The sequence below is a fragment of the Hemicordylus capensis genome, chromosome 1 (genome assembly GCF_027244095.1).
Source record: "Hemicordylus capensis ecotype Gifberg chromosome 1, rHemCap1.1.pri, whole genome shotgun sequence".
NCBI classification, from domain to species: domain Eukaryota; kingdom Metazoa; phylum Chordata; class Lepidosauria; order Squamata; family Cordylidae; genus Hemicordylus; species Hemicordylus capensis.
In genome coordinates, this window is record NC_069657.1 from 263,842,955 (window position 1) to 263,866,453 (window position 23,499).

Here is a 23,499-nt window from a genome sequence, read left to right on the forward strand (position 1 = left end):
GTGTAGCAAAAAAAATGTGTATGGACAGATTGTCTTTTTTCTGCAGTACTTTTTGATGGGCATCCTTAAGGCAATTGTCACACCTATCTCTAAGCCAAATATGTATATTTTTTCCTGATTTTACCTCACACCACTGCCTTCTAGTGTGTTCCTAGATTTGTTTACATGGCTCCTCAGACATGCACACCTTGATCTAGTAAGGGGCAGTCATTGTAAGTAAACTATCTCTGTGTGTACAAGATGTTCCTGGAGAGCTGGTCCCTGAGGTTAACATTGAAATGCCCCTTTCCCACTAGCCATATGTTGTGCATGCAGCTCTGGCCTTGATTTGGTGTTCCAAAAGCATAGCAGCCAGCTCCACTCATTTCTGCACAATTCTCCCCCCCCCCCCGCCCCCGATCCCTTGCCTCAGATTATCGGTTTATTGGAGAAGTGAAGTTGGTAGAGATTCATGGGCACTATGGTTCTCATAGATCTTCCAGCTGAGCCAATGACCATTTAAAATGTGTAGGCTAACACTTTGGGATCAGCACTTGTGTTTTTTGTCCTTGAGCTGCTAAATATCTTGAAGGCAGGAACTGTGATCTAGTGAGTTCTAAGCATACAGCAGGGTATTGGTTCATTTCATGGTCCCTAGTAGCAGCCCCCATGCCACTTGACAGAACAGTTGAGGGGCCTTATGTGATGCTTGGAACTTAAAGATAAACCTTTTAAAAGCAGTTATATCAGGGGGTTCCAACCTGAAAACATGTGAGCATTTTCCAAGTATTATTGATGAAGCAGGTCCTTGCTAAGTCCTGGATACTGTGCTAGGAAAGCTATGTGTTACTGATCTTTCATGTAATGTTTCCTTGTGGAGGTAGTCACATGGTTGCTTTAAAAATTATATCCATGACCTGGAGATAATTTTTAAAGCAACCGTTTCCAGGTAATGGATATAATTTTTAAAGCAACCATGTCACTGCCTCCACAAGAATTAGGGGTTACTCAAGCATGTGAATTGCGAAAAGGATTATTATACAACATTGGAAGGATAAATCTGCTCCTCACTCACAATTGTGGATAACTGATATGTGTTGCTTGTCAACATCTGAACTGGTTTATTTTTGATGGAATGGTAAATTGATGGAATAGTCACCTCTAGGTTGCAGAGCATGCTCCCTGTGGATATAAGAGGATTAACTTCCTTGGAGGCCTTCAGAAGAGACCTATCTTTTTAGTCTGGCTTTTAATGATGTCTAGTTTGCAGCAGGTTGCTGGTTCGAATCCCCAGTGGTATGTTTCCCAGACTATGGGAAACACCTATATCGGGCAGCAGCGATATAGGAAGATGCTGGAAGGCATAATCTCATACTGTGCAGGAGATTGCAGTGGCAAACCCATCCTGTATTCTAACAAAGAAAAACCTCAGGACTCTGTGGCTGCAAGGAGTCGACACCAACTTGATGGCACACTTTACCTTTTAGTTTGAATTTTCATTTTAATAAATTTTAATCTGGTTTAAGTGTGTTTGATTTTAATGAAAACCACCCTGAGCCACTTTAGAAAGGGTGGTATATAAATTGAATTCATAATAATCATAAAGAAGAACAACTTCTAGTAATTTGGTCCAATTTTAGCAAATTGTAATGTGAATTATATCCATAGATTTTTTCCTTACTTTTTTGATATATTGGTTTACATATTACTTTAGATATTAAGATTTTTATTTTTATTTCCTTTTCCCCCTTTTCTATTGTTTATCCTTGATTATATTTTATGTTTTGTTTTATTTGGAGGGGGGGGGATATTCATGATGTCCAGTGTTGCATTAAAAATAGCCCTTTGAAACAACACAGCGAGGAAAAGGTTATGTAAGAATATGGTGGCATTTTAGAATATTCTCAAGGTTACACCCACTGTACATCTAGACTAAGTAAGTCATTACTAAATCCCATTGCAATAAATGAGAGATAAGTAAGTCGTAACTAATTAGTCTTACTGATTTCAGTGGTGCTTTGTCATGACTACCTAGTTTGGATGTTGCCATTACTTGATTATCATCTCATATCCCCCCAACCCCTAAAATGTGTTCTCAAAATATTTTTCTCCCCAGCTTACTATGGAAAGCTATAGTTGACCTTCCTAGAGGAGCTGATGTTGAGTACCGGTATTTTCAAGGGACCTTTCTAGAAGCCCTGGTACGTAAACCTAAATAAGCACCAATATTACTTGTAGACTAACTCTGTGGTGAGTTCTTGATTGTATGACATGTGGAAATTACCTATGATATAGTCAGTTTCTTTTTTTATTTATCCTGTTGTCCTGTTGGCATATTCTGTTTTGCTACAACAAAGTTTTTTTATGTAAAAAGTATGTGTGTAGTTTTTTAAAAAGCATGAAATCTATGTGGAGACAGCAGCAAGATATGTGCATGTGCAGAGAAGCCATAGTTGATTGCTTCTCATTTACTATATGTCCCAGCACATGTGTCTGGGGGAAAAAATGTAAACATACATAATTGATCCATGCAGTGATATATACATCTCATGATTTTCCTACACATGTGCTAACTTGAAGCTGCCTCCATATCAAGCTGTAGCTTTGTTTAAATTATGAAGTTAATTTAACCTTTCTATGTGCACCCTTCTCATTTACTATATGTCTAAAGTATGCAAGAGAGCACAACCACAACCTAGTGTTAAAAATAGATTTGCATTAATAAGACCCCTATAATACGTGCAAACTTCACAGTATGTATTGGTGAGTGTGTTTCCTTTGAGTAGGTGCTCTGTATCGTGCACACACTAAGTTCCGTGTGGTGCAGAGGCTTCAATGGTAAGTATGAATTTTATGGAATAGCAGAGTAGAGGCAAATGTAAACAGCCCATATTGATTACCATTGTGACCTTAGTTATTAAGAGATGTTCACATTTGATTTGAGGGCTGCTGTTCAGTGAAGAATGTACACATTCCAGTTTGGGTTTAGTTCCTAGACGATGACGAAATGTACAGGAAAACTTTCGCTTTTGTGGATTGATCTCCTGTGGTTTCATCCATTCTTAGGCAACTTCCTTGTATACCAGTTTGGTTATCGTGGGGGTAGTTTCAGTTATTCACAGTGTTTTCCACTTAGGAAACACCTTTAACTACCCCCTAACTAAATTGTAATACCTGGAACAGTCTGCCTGCCAGCTGAGATGTGGTATCCAGGCTGCTCCAGGGGATTTAAAGTTTAAATATCCAATCCTGTGCACCAGGTGAGAAACAGAAAGAGATTGGAAATTTAAACTTTAAACCTCCCAGAGCAGCCCGGGCACTACGTCTCAGGAACCTAGTCCCATTTTTCAGGTTATATTTCGTATTTGAATATTGCATTTTTAACATTTGCAGAACTTTTCTGGGACATAGGAAACTGCATTATACTGAGTCAGACCAAACTGATCTAGCTCAGTATTGTCTGCACAGACAGGCACCGGCTTCTCCAAGGTTGTGGGCAGGAATCTCTCTCAGCCCCATCTTAGAGATGCCAGGGAGGGAACTTGGAACCTTCTGCTCTTCCCAGAGCGGCTCCATCAAGAGCCTCATGTATTTTTAAAATGAAAAATAGAGCATAGTGAGTTGTTATACTCTGAGTAACTTTTTATCTTTTTATTTCTGCCCGATATATACATCACTAGGCAGTGTATATATTCCAAATTACAATATAAAAACAATAAAAACACTTGCACAGAATAAAAACAATTAAAAACAATTCAGAGTTCAACAAAGCTTCATAAGATAAAAATAAACAGTTTAAAATTAATTTTTAATTAAAAGCCCGAGAAAGAGGATTGTGTCTTAAGGGTGTCTTAAAAAGCAATCAAAGATGAAGAAGCTCTTACTTTAACAAGGAGTGCATTCCAAAGCCCTGGGGCAGCCACAGAGAAGATGAACTGGTGGCAACTCTAACCAGACCTCCCCAGATGATCTTAATAGGCAGCAGAGTTCATGACAAAGAAGGTGGTCTCTTAAGTACCCTGGATCTAAGCCATTCAGGGCTTTATAGGTAATGACCAGCACTTTGTATTTCACTTGGAAACATCTCAGTAACCAGTGCAATTCTTTCAGAATCTGTGTCATATTGTCTCTTGGGGTTATCTCGGAGATCAGCCTGGCTGCTGCATTCTACACCAGTTGTAGTTTCGGAACTTGCCTCACATAGGGTGCATTACAGTAGTCAAACATGGAGGTCACCAGCATATGTAATACCATTTTTGGTCATTTACCTCCAGAAATGGGCATAGCTGCAATCAGCTGAAGCTGATTAAAAGTGCTTCTGGCTACTGCCTCAACCTGAGAAACCAGAGAGAGTTTGGGAATCCAGGAGCACTCCCAAACTACATATCTAATCTTTCACGGGGAGTGTAACCTCATTGAGAACAGGCAGATCTAAACCATCTCTTGGGTCTTGACCCCCCTCAATCAGTACATCCATCTTACTTGGATTCAACCAGTTTGTTATCCCTCATCCAGCCCATTACCACCTCCAGGCAGGGATTTAGGGAAGTTATGCCATTACTTGATGAAGTTGATAGGGAGAAATAGATTTGGGTGTCGTTGACATATTGATAACACCCTGCACAAAATTTCTTAATGATCTCTCTCTCAGTGGTTTCATGTAGATGTTAAAGAGCATTGGAGACAGTATGAAGCCTTCTGGAACTCCATACAGTAACTCTCACTTTGCAGAGTAACAATCTCCAAGTGACACCAACTAGAATCTATCTGAGAGGTAGGAATGGAATCACTGTTGTATAGTGCCACCTAATCTCACCTCCCTCAGGCAACCCAGAAGGATACCATGGTTGATGGTATTGAAAACTGCTGAGCTATCCAAAAGGATTAGCAGAGTCATACTCCCTCTGTCAATACCCAGATGGCGATCATCCATCAGGCCAACCAAGGCAGTCTCAACCCTATAGCCTGCCTAAAAGCCAGTTTGAAATAGGTCTAGAATAATCAGTTTCCTCCAGGACTATCTGGAGCTGAGCGGCCACCACCCTCTGTCACCGTGCCCAATCAAAGATGGGCCTATAGTTGCCTAAATCTGAGGGGCAAGAGTCCAATGTAGGTTTTTTCAAGTATTGTCTAATGATAGCCTCCTTAAGACAAGGAGGCATCATCCTCCCTCAGAGAAGCATTTATAATATTGACTGGACCCTCACCAACAATCTGATTGTTAGATAAATAAGCCAAGTTGGGCAAGGGTCAAGAGAGCAGGCGGTAGGATGCACAGTCTGAAGCAGTTCGTCCACATCCTCAGGAGTCTCAAACTGAAACTGATTCAGTCTGATCACATAAGCAGAGTTGCTGGATAACTTCATAATAGACTCTGTCCTAATTTTAGAATCCAGTTTAGCTCAAATACAAAAGACTTTGTGAAAAAATCATTACAAGCATCACAGCAGTTAACCATTGGTTTTAAATTTGGATTCAAGGGGGAGGGGGCTTGTATTGGCCCTCTCATAACCCTAGACAACTCCAATGGATTTGAACTTGTGGATGCAATGTAAGCAGAAAATAAGCTTCTTTGCCGTGCGTATTGTCAGAGCATAGTTCTTCAGATGTACTCTTATGTTATAACCTGTCTGATTCAAATCGAGTCTTTCCCCATTTGCGCTCTAGTCATCTACCTCACCACTTCAGCTCCCGTAATTCTTCTGAATACCCTGGGGCTAACTTTGAAGCAGGTCTGAGATGATGCCTATGAGTGACTGTGATTGCTGTCCTAGTGAGTTCATTATATCAATAGAATCATTGGCAGAGCCAACTCAAAACCCTTCCAAGGTTTCTTGGAATCCCATTGGATCCAATAACCTTCTCAGGTGGACCAACCTAATGGGTCCTTCATCCCTACAGTGGTGGGATGTGGTTGCAAATCCTACCTTAACCAGATGGTGGTCCGTCCATGACAATGGGGAAATAACAGGAGTTCCCACCCATGGAACACCACCCTGATCGAACTAAATAGATGCACCTGAGGTACTGAAGCGATTCCCATGATCACTGGAAAGCGGGCTAAGGGAGTTTAGCCCGCTTTCCAGTGATCGTTGGAACCACTGGTCTCGCCCACGAGACTGGTGGTTCCATGGCAGCTAGCCCGCCTAGGAACCCCTGCCTTAAACGAGGTTAATGGAGCGCTAGCTCTGTTAACGACGTTTTTGGGGTTGTGACACACCACGGCGCAGTTGAGAAGACCCCCGCTGGGAGGAACTCTTGAGAAGACTCCTGTCGGGAGGCTCCAACAAGCCTCCCGGCCTCGGGGGTGTCTCCAGGATGCCCCACACACTTGTGCAGGGCATCCTGGGACTTCCGGGAGCCGCATGGCCCCTGCTCCTCGCTACCCCTGCTGGCTCCATGACAGAGCCGGCAATCGTGTGGGCGGCAGATCCGGCTGCCCAGGGACAGCTCCCTGCCTGTGTGCGAGGAGAGTGGGCTAAGTCCACTCTCCCCACACAAACCCTGACGGCGCTTCACACTAATCGTATGAAGCGCCTCACTGAATAAATAATCATAGGTCAAGACTCTTATTAAATGGCTCTTCTTGTTGTCCTTTTCTGCTTAATTTTGATTGCTTTTAGTGGCTAGTGTGTTGGTAGGTCCAAAACAAGGTTCATAGTGCTCAGCATTTAATATCGCTGAGAAAGAAACATTGGTAGACCTACCGTGAAGGGTTCTTTTTCAGGGTATAGGGAGGTCATCCTAACTTGACGGGTTTGTCAGCCTCTGCATGCTCTAGACAGGACCAATCAAATTTCAGGCTCAGGATATATAGTCAGGCAACTGTCAGTCAACTCCCCAGTTCCAGGACTGTAGTAGAGAATAAGACTGAAGAAAAGGAAAAATAACAGAACAACTAACGCCCAGATGGGCAACCATAACAGCAGCAGAAAAAAGGGATAGGTAAACTCCGCCCTGGGAGCCGCCCCGCCTCCCCAATAACAAACATTATATACCCTCCATCCGCGGGAGGGCCGGATGACCTCCCTATACCCTGAAAAAGAACCCTTCATGGTAAGTCTACCAATGTTTCTTTTTCTATGGTATAGGGAGGTCATCCTAACTTGACGGGACATGCCCCAGCCAGAGATAATACGGGCGGGAAGCGGATGGTTAAACCACCTGCTGTAGGACAGTTCTCCCCACCGCAGCTTGTGCTGCGTGAAAGGACGGAATCTTATAATGTTTAACAAACGGCGACACAGAGGACCAAGTCGCCACCTTACAAATCTCCTCTAAGGGTACCCGAGCAGAAAAGGCAGCAGAGGTGCTGGCACTTTGCGTAGAATGGGCTGTCACCCCCAGAGGTACAGGTAAGTGTAAGGATTCATAAGCCAGACCAATTGACACCCTAATCCATCTGCTCAAGGTCGATTTGGCAACCTTGGAGCCCATTGAAGAGGGCTGGAAAGAAACAAATAAAGCATCGGTCTTCCGAAAAGACTTGGTGCGGTGAGTGTAAACCTTGAGCGCTCTACGCACGTCCAAGGTATGCCAAGCCCTTTCCTTAGGATGAGACGGCTAAAGGGCAGAAGGAGGGTACAACCACCTCCTGACTTCTATAGAAAACAGAATTCACCTTTGGTAGGAAGGTAGGATCCAGTTTCAAGACCACAGAGTCTTGCTGGAAAATGCACAACTCCTTCCGAACCAACAAAGCGGCCAATTCAGAAACTCTGTGGGCCGATGTTATGGACACCAGAAAAACAACTTTAAAGGATAGGAATTTCAAGGATACCTCCCTGAGAGGCTCGAAGGGAGATCTAGTCAGAGCATTTAGGACCCTGTTGAGATCCCATGTAGGAAATCTATGTACCGGCAGGGGAGCCAAGTTGTTTGCGCCCCGCAAGAACCTGGCAAGGTGAGGATGCAACCCCGACGAACCAGGAACCGAAAGGTTCAACACTGACGACAATGCCGAAGTTTGTCGGCACAGAGTATTCGGACAGAGGCCCATATCACAACCAGCCTGGAGGAACTCTAGAACCTCCGAGATGCCTGCCGAAGGAGGGTGAACCGAATGTTTGGCCCCCCAAGCACAAAAAGCCGACCACGTAAGCTCATATATGCGAGCCGTGGATGGTCTCCTGGCCGCCAAGATAGTCTTCTGTAGAGAGGAATAACCCCTAGACCTTAGCACCCCCCGCTCAATCTCCAGGCATGAAGCTGTAGCCACTCTGGATCCGGGTGAACAAGGGGCCCCTGAGAAAGGAGATCCGATCTCAAGGGAAGGGGCCAAGGTGGGAGAATGGACAGGTCCATTAGGTCTGAAAACCAGGGCCTGCGAGGCCAGTAGGGAGCTACCAGAATAAGCTCCGCCCCCTCTGCAAGCAACTTGGCTACCACTAAAGATAAAATCGGGACCGGTGGAAAGGCTTACAGTAGACGGGAGGAGGCGTCACAAAGTCTATGGTGTAACCGTGTTGGGCGGTACGGAGGACCCATTGGTCGGAGGATGTTAACGCCCAGGTCTCTGAAAAACCTAAAAGCCTGCCTCCCACCAGGATTGCGTCATTGCTTACGATTTTGTGGAGCAGTGGCCGTGGAGAAACCTCGGGATTGGAATTGGTTGTTTCCTCTACCACGGTTGTTCCAGGGTTGATTCCAGGCGAGTCTGAATGACTGGCCTCGGTTCTCTCTGGCGTTGTCTCTGTATTGACCTCCCGGAAGGCGACCGAAGGATCTGTTGGGATGAAAGGGGAACTGAGGCGAGGAGGAGAAATTCCCACGAAAGGACCTCCTAAATTCCCTACGTCCACCCGGCATAGCCTTTTTCTTATCTTTGGTATCGATTAAAAGGGGTTCCAGAGATTCCCCGAACAATTTTGCGCCCAAGAAGGGCGTAGCAGCCAATGTAACTTTGGACTTAGAGTCCACATGCCAATTTTTGAGCCATAACCCCCTACGAATTGCTATACCCATGGCCATAGCCCTGGACGCATGTTGAATGCAATCCAGAGACGAATCTGCCATAAGAGCAGCTGCTTTAGCCAGCTTATTCACCCCTTGACGGAGAACCACGTTTTCAGGAGGTATAAGTTTAATTAACTCTTTAGTCCAAAAGACAGATGCCCTGGCAAAAATTGAATTGGTTGCCGCCGCTCTAATAATGGTGGCGGAAGCCTTGTGACCTTTTCGGAGTAGGTGATCTGCTTTTTTGTCCTCAGGAAGCTTCAGGTGTTCCTCGCCTTCCTTGCTTAACAAGGCGCCTGACACCAGTTGTGCTGCAGGAGCATCGACCACAGGAATTGCTAGAACAGACATAATCTCATTAGGCAGGTTATACAATTTTTTAGGAATAGACAGGGTAGGCTTTGAGGAGTTAGGAACTCCCCATTCTGCCAACATGACATCCTTGAATAAAGTAGGAAAGGGCACTGTAGCCGCCGAGGCAGCCGCTGAAGGAAAAACCTCTTGGTCCAGGCTGGGTGTAGTCGACACACCAGTTTCTGGGGCTACATCCTTAATGACTCTTTTTGCTTTAGCCAAGAGGACCTCATATTCTGATAAAGCAAAAAGCCGAGTAGAACTGGGCTTTTCTGTGGGTGCCTGTTCATCCGATAATTCCCCTTCCTCTTTCTCAGAGTTAGAAGAATGCCCATCTGAGGACATGGGGTCAGCTGGTTGTGTGCCCCCTGATGGAGGTTGTTGAGGTGGCTGCGGTGGAGCAGGCCTAGGGACCACTGCTGGTAAAGCTGATACCGGGATCACCGGCAGAGTGTCAGGCACAGATGGTATAGGGTTAGGCTCATATATTGGTCTCCTAGGAACCTTAACCGGTACTTCCTCCGAAGGGGATGATGGCCTGGGCTGCCTCCGCTTATGCAGAAATCTGTCGTTTTTGTAGGAACCTCTCGTTCTCCCCATGAGGAATGGCCCGCCTCGCAGGGCTGGAGTCGGGAGAGGAGGAAAATGAGGGGCGTCTAGTATGCCCGTGTCTTGGAAGAGTTACAGAGGCAGCAGGAACCGCCGGGGTAGAGGCAGCTCCCAGCAGCGGAGTGACCACGGATAGGCATGTTTCGTAATGAAATCCCCCAGCCATTGAGCCACATCGGGCGAAATATGCACTCCCTGCACTGTGCTGCTAGCAGGCAGGGTTGGAATGCCACCTGCTGGGCTCTTAGGCAACTCGCGATCTGTTGTAGGGCAGATCGATGAGAGAGGCTGATTTGGCGCCAAATTTTCTGCTGAGGGCAACAACAGACCCGCCGGTGGGTCATGTAAAAGAATCGGACCCCGAGGGGGGTCGATGGCACAAACATCGCCACTAACAGGCAAACTGGGCACTGTGGCAGCGGGAACAACATCCTGCGCCCGAACAGCCATAAGCTTCAAAACGGCAGACGCGGCTTTTTCGGCAGCCGGAGCTGCACCTAAAATGGCCGCCGGCACTTTATGGGGCGCGAAATTGACAGGCTGCTGGTCTCGAACCGCCTGTAACTGCAGCTGCTCACTTAGGGGAGCACCCGGAGCTAGCTTGCGCTTCTTACGCCTTTTAGTGCCCTCATCCTTGAGGTGCTTAGTCTTTTTAGCCGCCTTTTTAGGGGGAGCATTAGAAACCGTGCTTCCCATAGCCAACAGAGAAGCCCCGCCAGAAGCTCCGATGGGCAAGGCTGAGTCTCCTGACTGGAGAGCCGTTGGCCCGGGAGGGCTTGAGGCGGTAAGGGGTAGTGCCGCAGAATCGGTGCCCCGAGATTCGGACAGGGATCCCTCAGAGAGAGAACCCCTCAAATGGTCCCCAACTTGGGACGCTTCCATGGTAAGGCGTGAAATAAAATAACAAACAGAAGCCAGTGACAAATTAAAGGCGCTAGATGCGAGCTCCCTTCCCCCGCTTGCACACAGAAGAAAAAAGGGAAGGATTGAAGGAAATAGAACTAGCCTGAATAGCTTGATTAATCAGAAGAGTTAAGGAACTCTTGAAGAAACAGCACAGTCAAAGAACAAGACAGGACTGGAACTGGGGAGTTGACTGACAGTTGCCTGACTATATATCCTGAGCCTGAAATTTGATTGGTCCTGTCTAGAGCATGCAGAGGCTGACAAACCTGTCAGTTAGGATGACCTCCCTATACCATAGAAAAAATATCTGCTTGGAGACAAAAAACCAAGTGGGGTTTTGCATAGAAATCTTCTGAAGTTTTATTAATGTACTCATGCAAAATGTTGCAAAACATGAACTAAGAAATTAAGCAGACTATCTGTGGCTCCAGTTACAATGCAATCCTCTGCAGGCTTTCTTGGAACAAGTCCAGCTATGTTTGGTAACAGCAGGGTTTCCAACATTGGGTCTTCAGGTGTTCCCTACACTCTGTGAGGATGGGAGTAGTAGTCCAACAACTTTTGGGGACCCAAGGTTAGGAACCCCTGAGTTACAACCTCTATGCTTTTACCTCTATGCTTTTACAATTACAACCTCTATGCTTTTACAATTACAGTTACAACCTCTATGCTTTTACAATTGTGGGGACCTAGCAGGTGTTGACAGTGTTCAGACTTCAAAAAAGGAGGGTGAAATCTTTCCATGACTGTCATAGACCCTCACATGGTGAAAAACGTTAAATTCTATGCTCTTTATTGTGCATTCAGAAGAATACTAAGGAGAAGAATACTAAGAAGGATTTTTGCAGGTGTTAGAAACATTAACATTAAAAATTAAGTATATCTGTAAAAATTAAGTATATCGTTTCAGCTTTAGTCTAAATATTTGAAGCGTTGATATGATCTTCCGTTAAATATTACTAGTAAGAAGTCGGGTTGGTTGAGTTGCCCAGTATGTATGCATGTACTGCAGCTGCTGTTAACAATTCCTCATTAACTTGTGCATCTGGCTAACCAGAACAGAGTAGATTAAACTGTTGAGTAGCACAGACTGCCGTCGTAATTGTGAGCAGCTGTCTGTCTTCCATATAGCAAAGATAGTTCACATTATTCAGATTTTGGTGGAGCTTGCTCAGAATTGTCAAGGTAGGATGTTTTCTTAAATCTAGAGTAGTTTAGGGTGAAAGCAAGCCACTGGTCTGCTTTTGCACCACTCAGTTCTAATGAAGCAAGGTGAGGAAAACAGCACTAAGAGATCATACAGAATACTGACTTTTAAGGAGTTCTTTTCCCTTGAATTACAACAGGCAAGCTATGTCATCTTTTAGAAACATTAAATAAATATTTGCTTTTGTCATGTTGAAAATACATTTCTGTTGTACAGCATCTAGGTTTCCTTGTGCATTGGGGTGTGTGTGTGCTTTTTGTTTTCTTCAACAAAATTGTGTTTGCACAGCCATCTATTAACTTCGAAATTGCCTTTCTATTACTATACCATTGGTTTCTTGCCTACCATCCCTCTTTTGAGACACTGTAGGCAAATAGCAACTGCTGAAGGTGTTTGCCTAGAAATACAAATCTTTCTAGACGGGAAACTATTGTGCTTCCTTTTGAACAAAATGTCCTTTTGGATGTTTACCCGTTACTTATGTATTGATTTCTAGAGAGCATAATATTTGAAAAAGACAATTCATGCTGCATTAACACTTAAAGTGCATCTTACATTTTAACATGATTTATTTTATTTGCATATATTGTGTGTTCCTTGGTTCACACCATCATAGCTCTGTGGGTTGTATAAAGCCAAGACTGTGGTTTAATGAGTTTAAAGTTGGTTTCACATCCTGGTTTTTAAGATAGAATTAAACCCCAATTCCCAGCTTACAAGCTGCAGAGCCATGGTTTAAAGAAGCCAGGATTCCTGATGGTGCAAACAAAAGTGGTAAGGGGAGGAGGGAGTACATGGGCTCACATCCACAAACCATGGTTTATTTGGTCATCCAAACCTGCCCTGCATCTTGAGCTTGTAAAAGTCAATAGATGTTTCTGTTGTGCAAATCTGTCAGCTGTTCCAAATGACTCTGAAACAAGTATAGATGCTCTTGGGTCGTTTTGAATTGTTCTGTGCTTTGATTGGAAATCCATTAAACACAAGAGTCAACTCAGCAGTTAACTAATGGCAATAACTGTAGATTATATTCCCAAGTAACACTTTATAAGACAAAGTAGATTATTGGAGAGTTTTCTTTTAACTCCATATTTTGGGATTGGGGAGAATTGGTCATCTGCACAGCTTCTTCGAAACCAGTGCTATGAATTTTCTCTGGAGTTTAGGAAATCTCTTTTGCAAAGATGGCTTTTGGATACGTTTTGCAGATGACTTGTAATGCTGATGCTTCATACATATGCAGATATGGAAATCCCAAAGAATCATCTAGTGACCACTTTCAAGGAATACGGGGTCCATTTTTAGAACATTTCAACTAAAAAACATAGCATTAAAACTACCATAGAGTGCTCTGATATTACAGTACCACTCAGTCTCCCCTTACTCTTAGGTTGCTTTTATGTTTCTTTAACCTAGGGGGCTCTGGTGAGAAGGAAGAATGGCCCACCTGGCATACCCCATATCAGCTGTGAAGTTTGTAATTGGAATTCTCACTATGGGCAGCTTTGCATGATTGCTAGGAAGTCAGTAAGCTGGGAACCAGAGACTTCCAGTGCATACTTCCAGTGGGAGTTTTGTCTGAACCAACTAACCTCTGGTTGGCTCCTGGACTTACTCACTTCAGTCCTAGATTACAAATCTTGGACTGAAGTTGGGTACGTCTGGCTTCCAACCAGAGATTGGATGACACGACTGCCAGGAAGGCACACTCTCCAGGAATGTCTGGTTCCTGGTTTACTGATTTCCCGGTGCTGATGTGAACCTGCCCTATGAATTCAGAGGTGCATGTATGAAATTATGGTGGAAATTGCCTTTCTGAGTTGGTAGAATAGAGGAAACTTTCAACGACCATTAATAGTCTCATCAGCTCACACCTTGAATTTTACACACGTCCTCATATATATATATATATATATATATATATATATTTTGCCTGGCTAGTCCTCTGCCCTTTTATTTCTCCTCTGAGTTATTCCATGATTTTTCTCCCTTTAACTAAGAATTGGTTGTACATGCGCCCACACACCCCACCTCCTCTAAACTGCTTTAACACAAGTTGTATTTCTTGTAGCCATTCCTTTTGTGCTTTTAAAGCAATATCTTGGATTTGGAGCACTGTGAGCAAGAGGGAAATAGTTGCTTGCATGGGAGTTATTCAGTGCTATAATAGGTACTTGTGCTTATGGTTGTACAACCTCTTGCACAAGTGGAAAAGCTTCACTTTTTCTCATGCAACGTTGTGAACACCACTGTGAGCAGGAGACCCGCTCCTCCATACTTTCCAATATTGGTTTAGCTGGTTAGGGTTCATTTGTGTAATTACTATAACTTTACCAGAAAGTATGTCCAACCTGTATAGTATAAGGTGTAAATTTGGTAACAATCCAAAATCTTCAGGGTGGTTTTGTTTTGTTTTGTTTTTGCCAAAATCTGTTATAGGTTAAGTTTTAATTATGACACATTTGGATGAGTTGGGAGGGGAAGGGGATTTTGCTTGCTAGTTTTGCCCTCAACCTCTGTGTTCAGCCTGATCTCTGAACAAGGCCTCTTTGTGTAGGCTTTGTACAAAGGTTAGGCTGAACTCATAGATGTTGTGGGCCAGGCAAGTGGGCACAATCCTATTCTTTTGCTTTAAGCTCTCTCTCCCAGTATATTCATGGTACATGCATATGGCATGTAGAAAGACTTCTAGTCTTTCTAGATGTCAACAGGTGCATTGTAGTGATATCAGTGTTTATGGTACAAATGGTGTGAACTGAACCCAGTCTTTGCATTTCAAAGTGTATATTAATAAGCAGAGCTCACAAAACATTGTAAATGGCATCACAGGTAAAAATCGGATATAACATAAAATTATTGCAGACATTTAACCTTTTAAATTACAGAATACCGGTGGTCCAATGCAAGTCATAGTTCACAAGTGGGAGACTCATCTACATCCACGATCAATAACCCCTTTAGGTATGGGCACCAACTGCATCTGTTTGAGGCATATGCATAAGATTACTAATATATTACAAAGTGATTTAGTATGGTTGATGTTTTATAGGATTAACATTAATATCACTGTGCTACAAAGTTCCCTTTCTTTTAGCACAATATAGCCGTTGTTAGCAAATACATCTAAAGCAGTTTATAACATTTGGAGAGCAAAGTTTCATAAATGAAATGGATTTGAATAGTCCCCCCCCCATATCTTTGTCTTTATCAGGGGTCCACAAATTTTGGCTGGCCAATGAGGGAAGGGTAGGATGTTGTTTCCAGTGTAGCACTAAGCTTTGGAAGTCTGACCTAGATGAGGCCCAGCCCTCCTGCTGAGCTTAGAGCTGGCGAGGGGTGTGGGATTGTCCCAATATGCGTGCTGAGCTTGGAGGAGATCTAAGCTGGGGTTATCCTCCCCATTGGAGGGTGGAGGAGACATTTGTGGACCCCTAAAGCTTTATTGAAAAGACTATTTCCTTTCTTTTTTAAAATATTTGTCAGTGCTATTAATAATAACCATTGCTGTTTGAGGTGAAGAACCCATGATTATGCATCTTACAGACTACATTGCTGTAGTCAAAACTATAAACTGACCATTGTTCACATTAAGAGAACATTTAACTTCTGTGGCTAGGCATCCTTTTTCTGAAAAATTCTAAATTTGTTCATAAATACACAAGAACTTAGAGGAAATCTAAGACAAACCTAGAATATTCCCTTTTGTTAATTTTGGACAAACGGTGCAAGCAGAAACATATGAAGGTATCAACTAATGTTCTTCCTCCCTTAAAGTGGTTTTATAAAATGTTTGCATGCTATTTCCTTGGACCCCCCCAGAAACTGAAAGGATTGTGATTGATGGGTTTGTTTTCATTCTGCAGTTAAACTTTCAGTTTATCATTTATGGAAATGTTTGTTTTATATTTAATTTAAATACATTGGGCAGCTTCCAGGTTAATGCTATCCTTGTGTAAAGCCGTGTGGCTTGTGTAGTGGGGCAGGGTTGATTTTTGCAGATTACCCTCTCCTGATCCCCATCAAGCCACAAAATGTTTCTGAGGGTTGAGACACTCAGGGACATATTATTGGGAGCAGCAGGGGGAAGGGGGGATCTGTAAAAATAACTCAATTTCTCCCTATTGCGCAAGCCAGATGATCTTGTGCAAGGGTAGTGTTAGTCTGGAAGTTGCCGATTGGATAGCACCCAGACTCTGGGTCCAGTAGTGTGCTGTTGAAGTCCCTTCAAAGAATGGAAGGAAAGGTCTGTTTCTGCAGGGACTCCTTACACATGTGCACAACTCTCCTTCTGTTCACAAAAGGAACATCAGTCTGGAGCGAGATCCATAAGAATGGGTACTTCGCCTGTGCGGGACCCTCGTGGTAGAATGCCGCAACTTGTCGAGGTGACCAAGCCACACCTCCATGCCTACAGAGTGCTATTTAAAGGTGGGCCGGGCACCATGTACTTCAGTTCTTTTCTGACTGCCATTGCATTCAGTCCTCGGATTGTCACTCCTCGTTGGTAAAAGTTCTTCATGTGAGTTCATCTTTCTTTCTTTTTTTAAACCCACGGACTGTTAATTTTGGCGTTTGACTTGGGAACGGCTTCTGGACTTGGCTGGCGTTAATAGGACCTTTGAGTGGACCTATACTACGTGTTTGGATAACCCTAGCATGGCTGAGGAGAAACAGACTTTGAAGAGGTGCATGGGCTGTGCTGCCAAGCTTCCCTCAAAAGAACTCCACTATTTGTGTCTGATTTGCTTAGGAGAGGAGCACAATGTCTCCTCTTACAAGATAAGTTGTCATATTCTAAGCAGATGTGGAAAAATTGGGCTTTGTGGCTTCACGTCGCCATTTATGATGAGGTGTTAAGCCATTTGACTCCAGGAGAATAACACCTTGCAACTTTGACATGGGCTTGGCATCAACTTCTAAGCTGACTTCCGCGAGACCGTCACAGCCAATGACATTGACCTCTTTTAAAAGCCCAAAAGTTCCTTCGAAATCGATTCTTACTTCGACACTGGGACATTTGAAGTTGAAGGAAAAGCGTTCATCTTGTTCATCTTCTCTGCAACCTAAGAAGTCAAAGGCTGTGGACTTGACGAAGGACAGAATGCCTTCCCTGTCTGGTCCACAAAGTCTGCCACTAATATCCTCAATAACAGCAGTCGACACCGACCGCCACCGCTCGACATAGAAAACCTTGACGTCAAGGAAGGAGACGTGACCGGCATCAGAGAAACCCTTGATGTCGACTGCTCTTTGGCACCGAGACTGTCGATGTCGAAGGCTCATTCTCTGTCTCCAGCCCCCATTCCAGTAGACTCTTCAGCCCCATCGACCACTAATCGACATCTAAAGTCTCCATCAGTGTCCACACATCTTCCATCGACATCAACTATGCAAATTCCAATTTCTACTTTAAACACTCCAGTGTTGGTGGCATCAAGATTGGTGACTCCATGATGTTAAACCCCAATACCAGCATTCAATGTTGAAGAAGAAAACAAGGCTGTGTTGTTGGATCCTACCACTGCCCACACCTTGCTTTCCATACTGGATTCTGAGTCAAGCACTCCTTCGACATCTACAATCTTCCGGTTTGGGAACTCCTAAGTAATCGGTTACAGCTCTAATCATTGGACAAATCCACTCCGGTACCGTGTGCTCTGTCTGCTGCCCATTTGGCAGGCCCATCTTTGTGGCATTCATATGGCTTCGTGCATTCGTCAGCTGCAGGGGCAACTCTTGCATCGTGACTCTGGGGACCAGGTCCCCTGGCTTACCTTACAATTTTCAAGAGGACCAATCCTGGAGATCCTTGCAACCAAAGTCCATCTTGCCTCTGGCATCTGCTATGACTGCAGTTCGAACTGTCCATTCTTTAGCTGGAGGTGATGGCCCAGCCTTACCAGTTAAACCCACTGTGCAAAGTTTTCTGTTGCAACTCAGACAATCACCTGTCCACCTGTAACGCACTTGGTGAATATGACCACTCAGACGGTTTTCAAAGGCACTGATATGGGGTCTCAAACTCTACCTATTCTAGCACAACAAGAAAAAGTTACCATTGAGACCCAGACGTATGTACCGCCACCACCAATTCACTCACCTTCTGAGCATCACGGCTCTTCTGACTTCGAGTCTGACCCTAATGATTCAGAAGACTTGGCTGATCTTCCTACCAACATGCTTCTGGCCACACATATTTCGCCTAATGAAGAAATGAAGGCTTATCACCATCACGTTAGGGAGATGGCAGCAGCTCTGGGACTCAATCTCAAGTCTGAGCAAGCCACTATAAAATGACCCTGTTTATAATTATATGATAAAATCTCAGTCATCTCAACCTGTGGCGCTTCCAGTTCTCCCGGTCATTTCTAGGCCTGCTAAGTGTTCTTGGGATGTGATGCATACTACAACCCCAACCTCTAAAACATCTAGAAAGTTTGTATTGGATTCAGGAGAAAGACAATGAGTACTTTCTGAAGCATCCCACTCCAAATTCCCTGGTTATTGACTGTGCCACCTCCTCTTCTAAGACAGGTCATTGCCACACTATGCCTATAGACAGAGTGGGGAGAAAAATAGATATTTGGGGTAGAAAAATCTACTCTACCGCGTGCCTATCCATAAAGGTAGCAAATTATTTGGCTTGCACTGCTAAATATAACCATGGCATATGGGAGGCACTTCAAAATGATCTGGATGACCTCTCCCTGGAAGAATTTAAGAAAATATTTCTATGCTGAATAAATTAGTGGCACTTAATTTCCAGCAGTTGAGTACTACCAAACACCTGACTGAGTCGGAATCACGTTCCTTGGCTGCTGCAATCTCTCTGAGACACTCCTGGCTTCGCACCACCAATCTATGGGGGTGACATGGAAGACAAAATTGAAGGCTTACCTTTCGATGGTAAGGGACTCTTCAGTGAGGACACTGACTCCACCATGGAGAAAATAAAAAAGTCAAAGCTTACTGCCAAAACGTTCATTGCTTCAACATCAACCTCTTCCTATGGCTTGAAATTCAGGCCGTTCTTATTTAAGGCAAATCGTTCTTATTCAAGGCAAAACCCCACATTCACAGCAAGAGCACTGTGACTTTAGGAAGCAGTATCATCCTTATCACAAGCACACTTATCAGAGTAAAGGGAAATCTAACCAGTCCCAACGTACAAAACAAGTAGAGCCTCAAAAGCATCTTTGAGGTTCAGGTCCACCCACTCTCACCACAACACTCCTCTCCCTTCCCACCACTGGGGTTTTAACACCTTGGCATGTGAGGGACAACACTAGACTCACAAACTCTACACTCTACCAGAGACCCACATTAGGCTGGTATACCATGCCCCCGTGTGGCACCATGTAACATCGAACCGCTGGGTTCTGAAGATTATAACTTGGGGATATGCCATAGAATTCAAGACCATTCCAAAGTTTACGGGGATAAGGTTCACTCCTTGGCATTGTTGGAAGAAATGCCTCCTTGGCATTGTTGGAAGAAGTGAAGCTGTTAGCAAAAGGGGCTGTCGCCCCAGAGCAGTGGGTACAAAGGCGGGGAGGTTTTTACTCCCGCTACTTTCTGATCCTGAAGAGGGACGGTGGGCTTCGACCCATCATGAATCTATGCCATCTGAACAAACTTGTCCATGTGCAAAAATTCTGCATGATAGCATTACAAGAGATCTCGCCTCTTCTATATCAGGAGAACTGGCTTGTGTGGCTGGATCTCAGACACGCATTTCCACAATGGCATCAGGTCACAACACAGGAAATATCTGAATTTTGCTGTAGGAAACCAATACACAGTCTTACCCTTCAGACTTTCCACCGCACCCAGGGTATTTACCAAATGCATGGCTGCAGTGGTGGCCTACCAACAGACTCAGGGTATCTCGGTCTATCCATATCTGGACGACTGGCTCCTGACTTCCAGGGACAGAGAAGAGTTAAGTTCTCAAAGTATGTTTTATCTCTCCTCCAAGACTTGGGAATCCAGTTCAGTTGGGAAAAGTCCAAACTGGAGCTGGTTTGTGTCATCAGCTACATTGGAGCAGTCCTGGACACAAGGGCCAGGAAAGCCTACTTACCTTGGGAGCACTTTCAGTGCATAAGGAATCTGCTACTCCTTTTCCAACAACACCCATCTCAACCAGCCCAACTCATTCAAAGGCTTTTGGGACTTATGGCATCCTGCAACATAGTGGTGCGGTATACCCACTTAAAAATGTGCGAGTTACAACTTTGGTTTCTGTCGGTGTTCTGCCCAAATGTGGACAACCAGTGCCTGTGTCTAGTGATCCTAGATCAGATTTTACACTCACTTACCTGGTGGTCGACAGGCAAGAATCTTCTGGATTCAGATACTGGCTCCCACTGCTGGGCTGGGGGGCCCACTACCCCCCATCAGATTCAGGGCAAGTGGACCCCTCAACAAGCACAGTTTCATATCAGTTTTCTGGAACTGCTGGCTGTCTTCAAAGCAATGAAAGCCTTTCAGCCACTTCTACAGGGAAGAGTCATACAAGTGCAGTTAGACAATACCACTGCACTAACCTACATCAACTGTTGGGGAGGGACAGTGTCCTGGTCTCTTTGTACACTCAGCCTACAACTATGGCATTGGTGCATCAGGTCTACTCGACAGCCATCCACATTAATGGCTTGGACAGCATCCTGGAGGACAGATTGTCAAAATTTCCCACACCACCAACACGAATGGGAAATTAAGACAGATTATATTTCACCTCTCTTCACGAATTGGATAACACCAACTATAGATCTCTTTGCCACCTCGGGGAACATGAAGCACACTCATTCTTGATCCAGGGTGGGTCACAACCCAAAATCACTGGGGGGTGCCTTCCAATTGGAATGGCAGCAGGAGATCCCATATATGTTTCCGCCACAACCATTGATCAGCTAAGTGCTTGCCTGCCTTTTGACTGCTCCTACATCGTGTACCCTGGTGGCTCCATGGTGGCCAAGGCAACCATGGTTTCCACATGTACTTAAAATGTCAGCAAACTAGTATCAGAGACTACCACAAAAGGTGGATCTCCTGATGCTGGACAATGGCAGTGTCCTGCATCCAAATATTCTCACTCTCCATCTGACAGCATGGCAAATCAGCTTTTGAGTAAGATCCTACTTAACCAACAGAAGTCTCCCACCAAACGGAATTATCTTGGCAAATGGCTGTGGTTCAAATCTTATGCAAGAACGCATGATTTTCTGCCTAAGCATGCTACAATCAAGGATGTACTCCTCTACCTGACTGATCTAAAATCTCAGGGATTGGCTAATGTATCTTTGAAAGTGCATCTAGCACTCTCTTCAAATCATCCAGGCTGTGATGGGAAGACTTTTTTTCACACCCAGATAGTAAGGCTTTCCTAAAAGGCCTCATGAACTTATATCTGCCTATTCGCACTCCTGTAAAACAGTGGAGCATATTCTTGGTCCTTTTGGTTTTAACCAGTGCCCCATTTGAACCAATGAGTTCTGCATCCATCAAGCTAGTGACTTTGAAAACTGTTTTCTTGCTTGCCATAACTACAGCCAAACCTGTTAGTGAATTCACAGCATTGTGGATTGATTCACCATACACCAGAATCTATCCTGTTAAAGTGCTAATGCATACAGACCTAGCCTTTTTACCCAAGGTAGTGTCTGACTTCCACCTCAACCAGGACACTGTTCTTCAGGGATCCATCTATGCCTTTAGAATGTGCAATGCACTCCTTGAATGTGTGAAGGGCACTTTTGTATTACCTGAACTGCACCAAGGACTTTAGATCCACCAAGCATTTGTTTGTGGCATTCAGGGCTCTGTGAGAGGCTCCTACATTTCCAGACAAAGAATGTCCAGATGACTAGTTGAACTTATTATGCTGACCTACAAGTCTCAGAATGTGCAACTGCCTGAAGCAATCATGGCCCACTCTACCCATGTCTATGCTTCATCAGCTGCACATCTATTGGAGGTAACGTTCACGGACATCTGTAAAGCTGCAACTTGGTCCACTGAGTTAACTTTCATCAAGCATTACACTATAGACATGCATGGTGCTGCTGAGGTGCGCTTTGGGAGAAGCATTTTGAAGCGGGTGTTGCAGTAACTACTACTGAATTCTCCTCTATTGGGAGCTAGCTAAATACCCATTCTTATGGATCTCGGCTGATCTTGATTCAGATAAACAGGTTGTTCAGCTGTAACTATTGATCTGGTAGAGATCAGTTGACATCCATAAGACCCTCCCAAACCACCCCTCTGCAGTAGTGCTACGCTATGTGCGTATCGAGTGTGCATGTTATTCTCCTTTGATGATGAACTCACCTGATTCCGGATGATCATCCTCCTCGATAGTTGTCCAAGAACATGGTGCCTGGCCAGCCTTTAAATAGCATGCTGTAGGCATGGAGGCGGGGCTTGGTCGCCTTGATGAGATGTGGCATTCTACTGCGAGGTTCCTGCGCAGGTGCAGTACCCAGTATTATGAATGTTGATGGAGCTCTACCAGATCAATATTTACAGGTGAGCAACCTGTTCTTACTTGCATTGCTGTGCCAAAAGTCTGGATTCCACCCAACATTTAGAAGTAAATCCCATGCTCTTAATGGAACAGGCTTCCATAAGCAAACTTTGGGTGGCAATATAAACCTTATATAAGTCTTGAAAGAATTGTGCATGCTGAACGACCTTCTGCTTACTAATTAGAGTCTTGGGTGAGAGAAGTCAGGGAATAGTATCCAGTGATCAGGCTTTCAAAGCTTTCTGTTAGTCTAGATTCCATCCTTAGACACACTGTTGAACCTTAAATTCAGATAAACCATCAGTTTGTGATATGTTAAATTACCATCTGCCTTTAAAAATTACATGTCATTATTATGTTGTTATCGGAAGAATCTCCTAGGGCTAACAAGACTAGGTACCACTGACTTTACTCATTTTCTAGTGCAACCCTATGCATTATTATTGAGCAGTAAGTATCACTGTGTTCAATGAGGCTTACTCTGGATTGCATCCGCAGAAAACTTACTGCCCAGTAATCTCCTTTTAAAAAAAAAGAAGAAGAAAAAGGTGTGCCTTTGGAAACTTAACCCAATGACTGCTTTCCAGTAAACATTTGACTTGTTAAATTAGATATGTATCCTAGGCTCACGTAAGTAGGCCCTCTGATCTTAGACATGTTAATCACATGCACATTTGATATTTATACAGGATTATTCCAAACTGAACTTCTCTGTAATACTCGAAGAAATGTGTCCTTTTGCCAGTTTGAGGTTTAGACCTAATAATTAACAATTATAGGAAAAACCCTAACTTTAATATATCTTTCTAAATTTCATTGTCAAACTTGCATATAACTGGTATTTATTCACTTATATCCTAAATAAAGGATCCAGTTTTTATGTTTTTGTATTAAGGGATGAAGATGAGGGATTTTAAATGTTATCCAAGAGAAGAGAATAAGCATTTTTAATTGTAACTAA

The 23,499-nt window shown here is 44.0% G+C and overlaps 1 protein-coding gene across 7 annotated transcripts in view; it reads left to right on the plus strand.

The window, feature by feature from the left end:
• GPCPD1 (glycerophosphocholine phosphodiesterase 1) overlaps positions 1-23,499 on the plus strand; it is an 87,991-nt gene that overhangs the window by 14,672 nt on the left and 49,820 nt on the right. For all 7 annotated transcript variants that reach the window (XM_053284814.1, XM_053284813.1, XM_053284818.1 and 4 more), the window contains 2 exons: positions 2,096-2,180; positions 14,896-14,971. In XM_053284814.1, the coding sequence (XP_053140789.1) occupies positions 2,096-2,180; positions 14,896-14,971 (161 nt within the window). The remainder of the gene's footprint in view (positions 1-2,095; positions 2,181-14,895; positions 14,972-23,499) is intronic.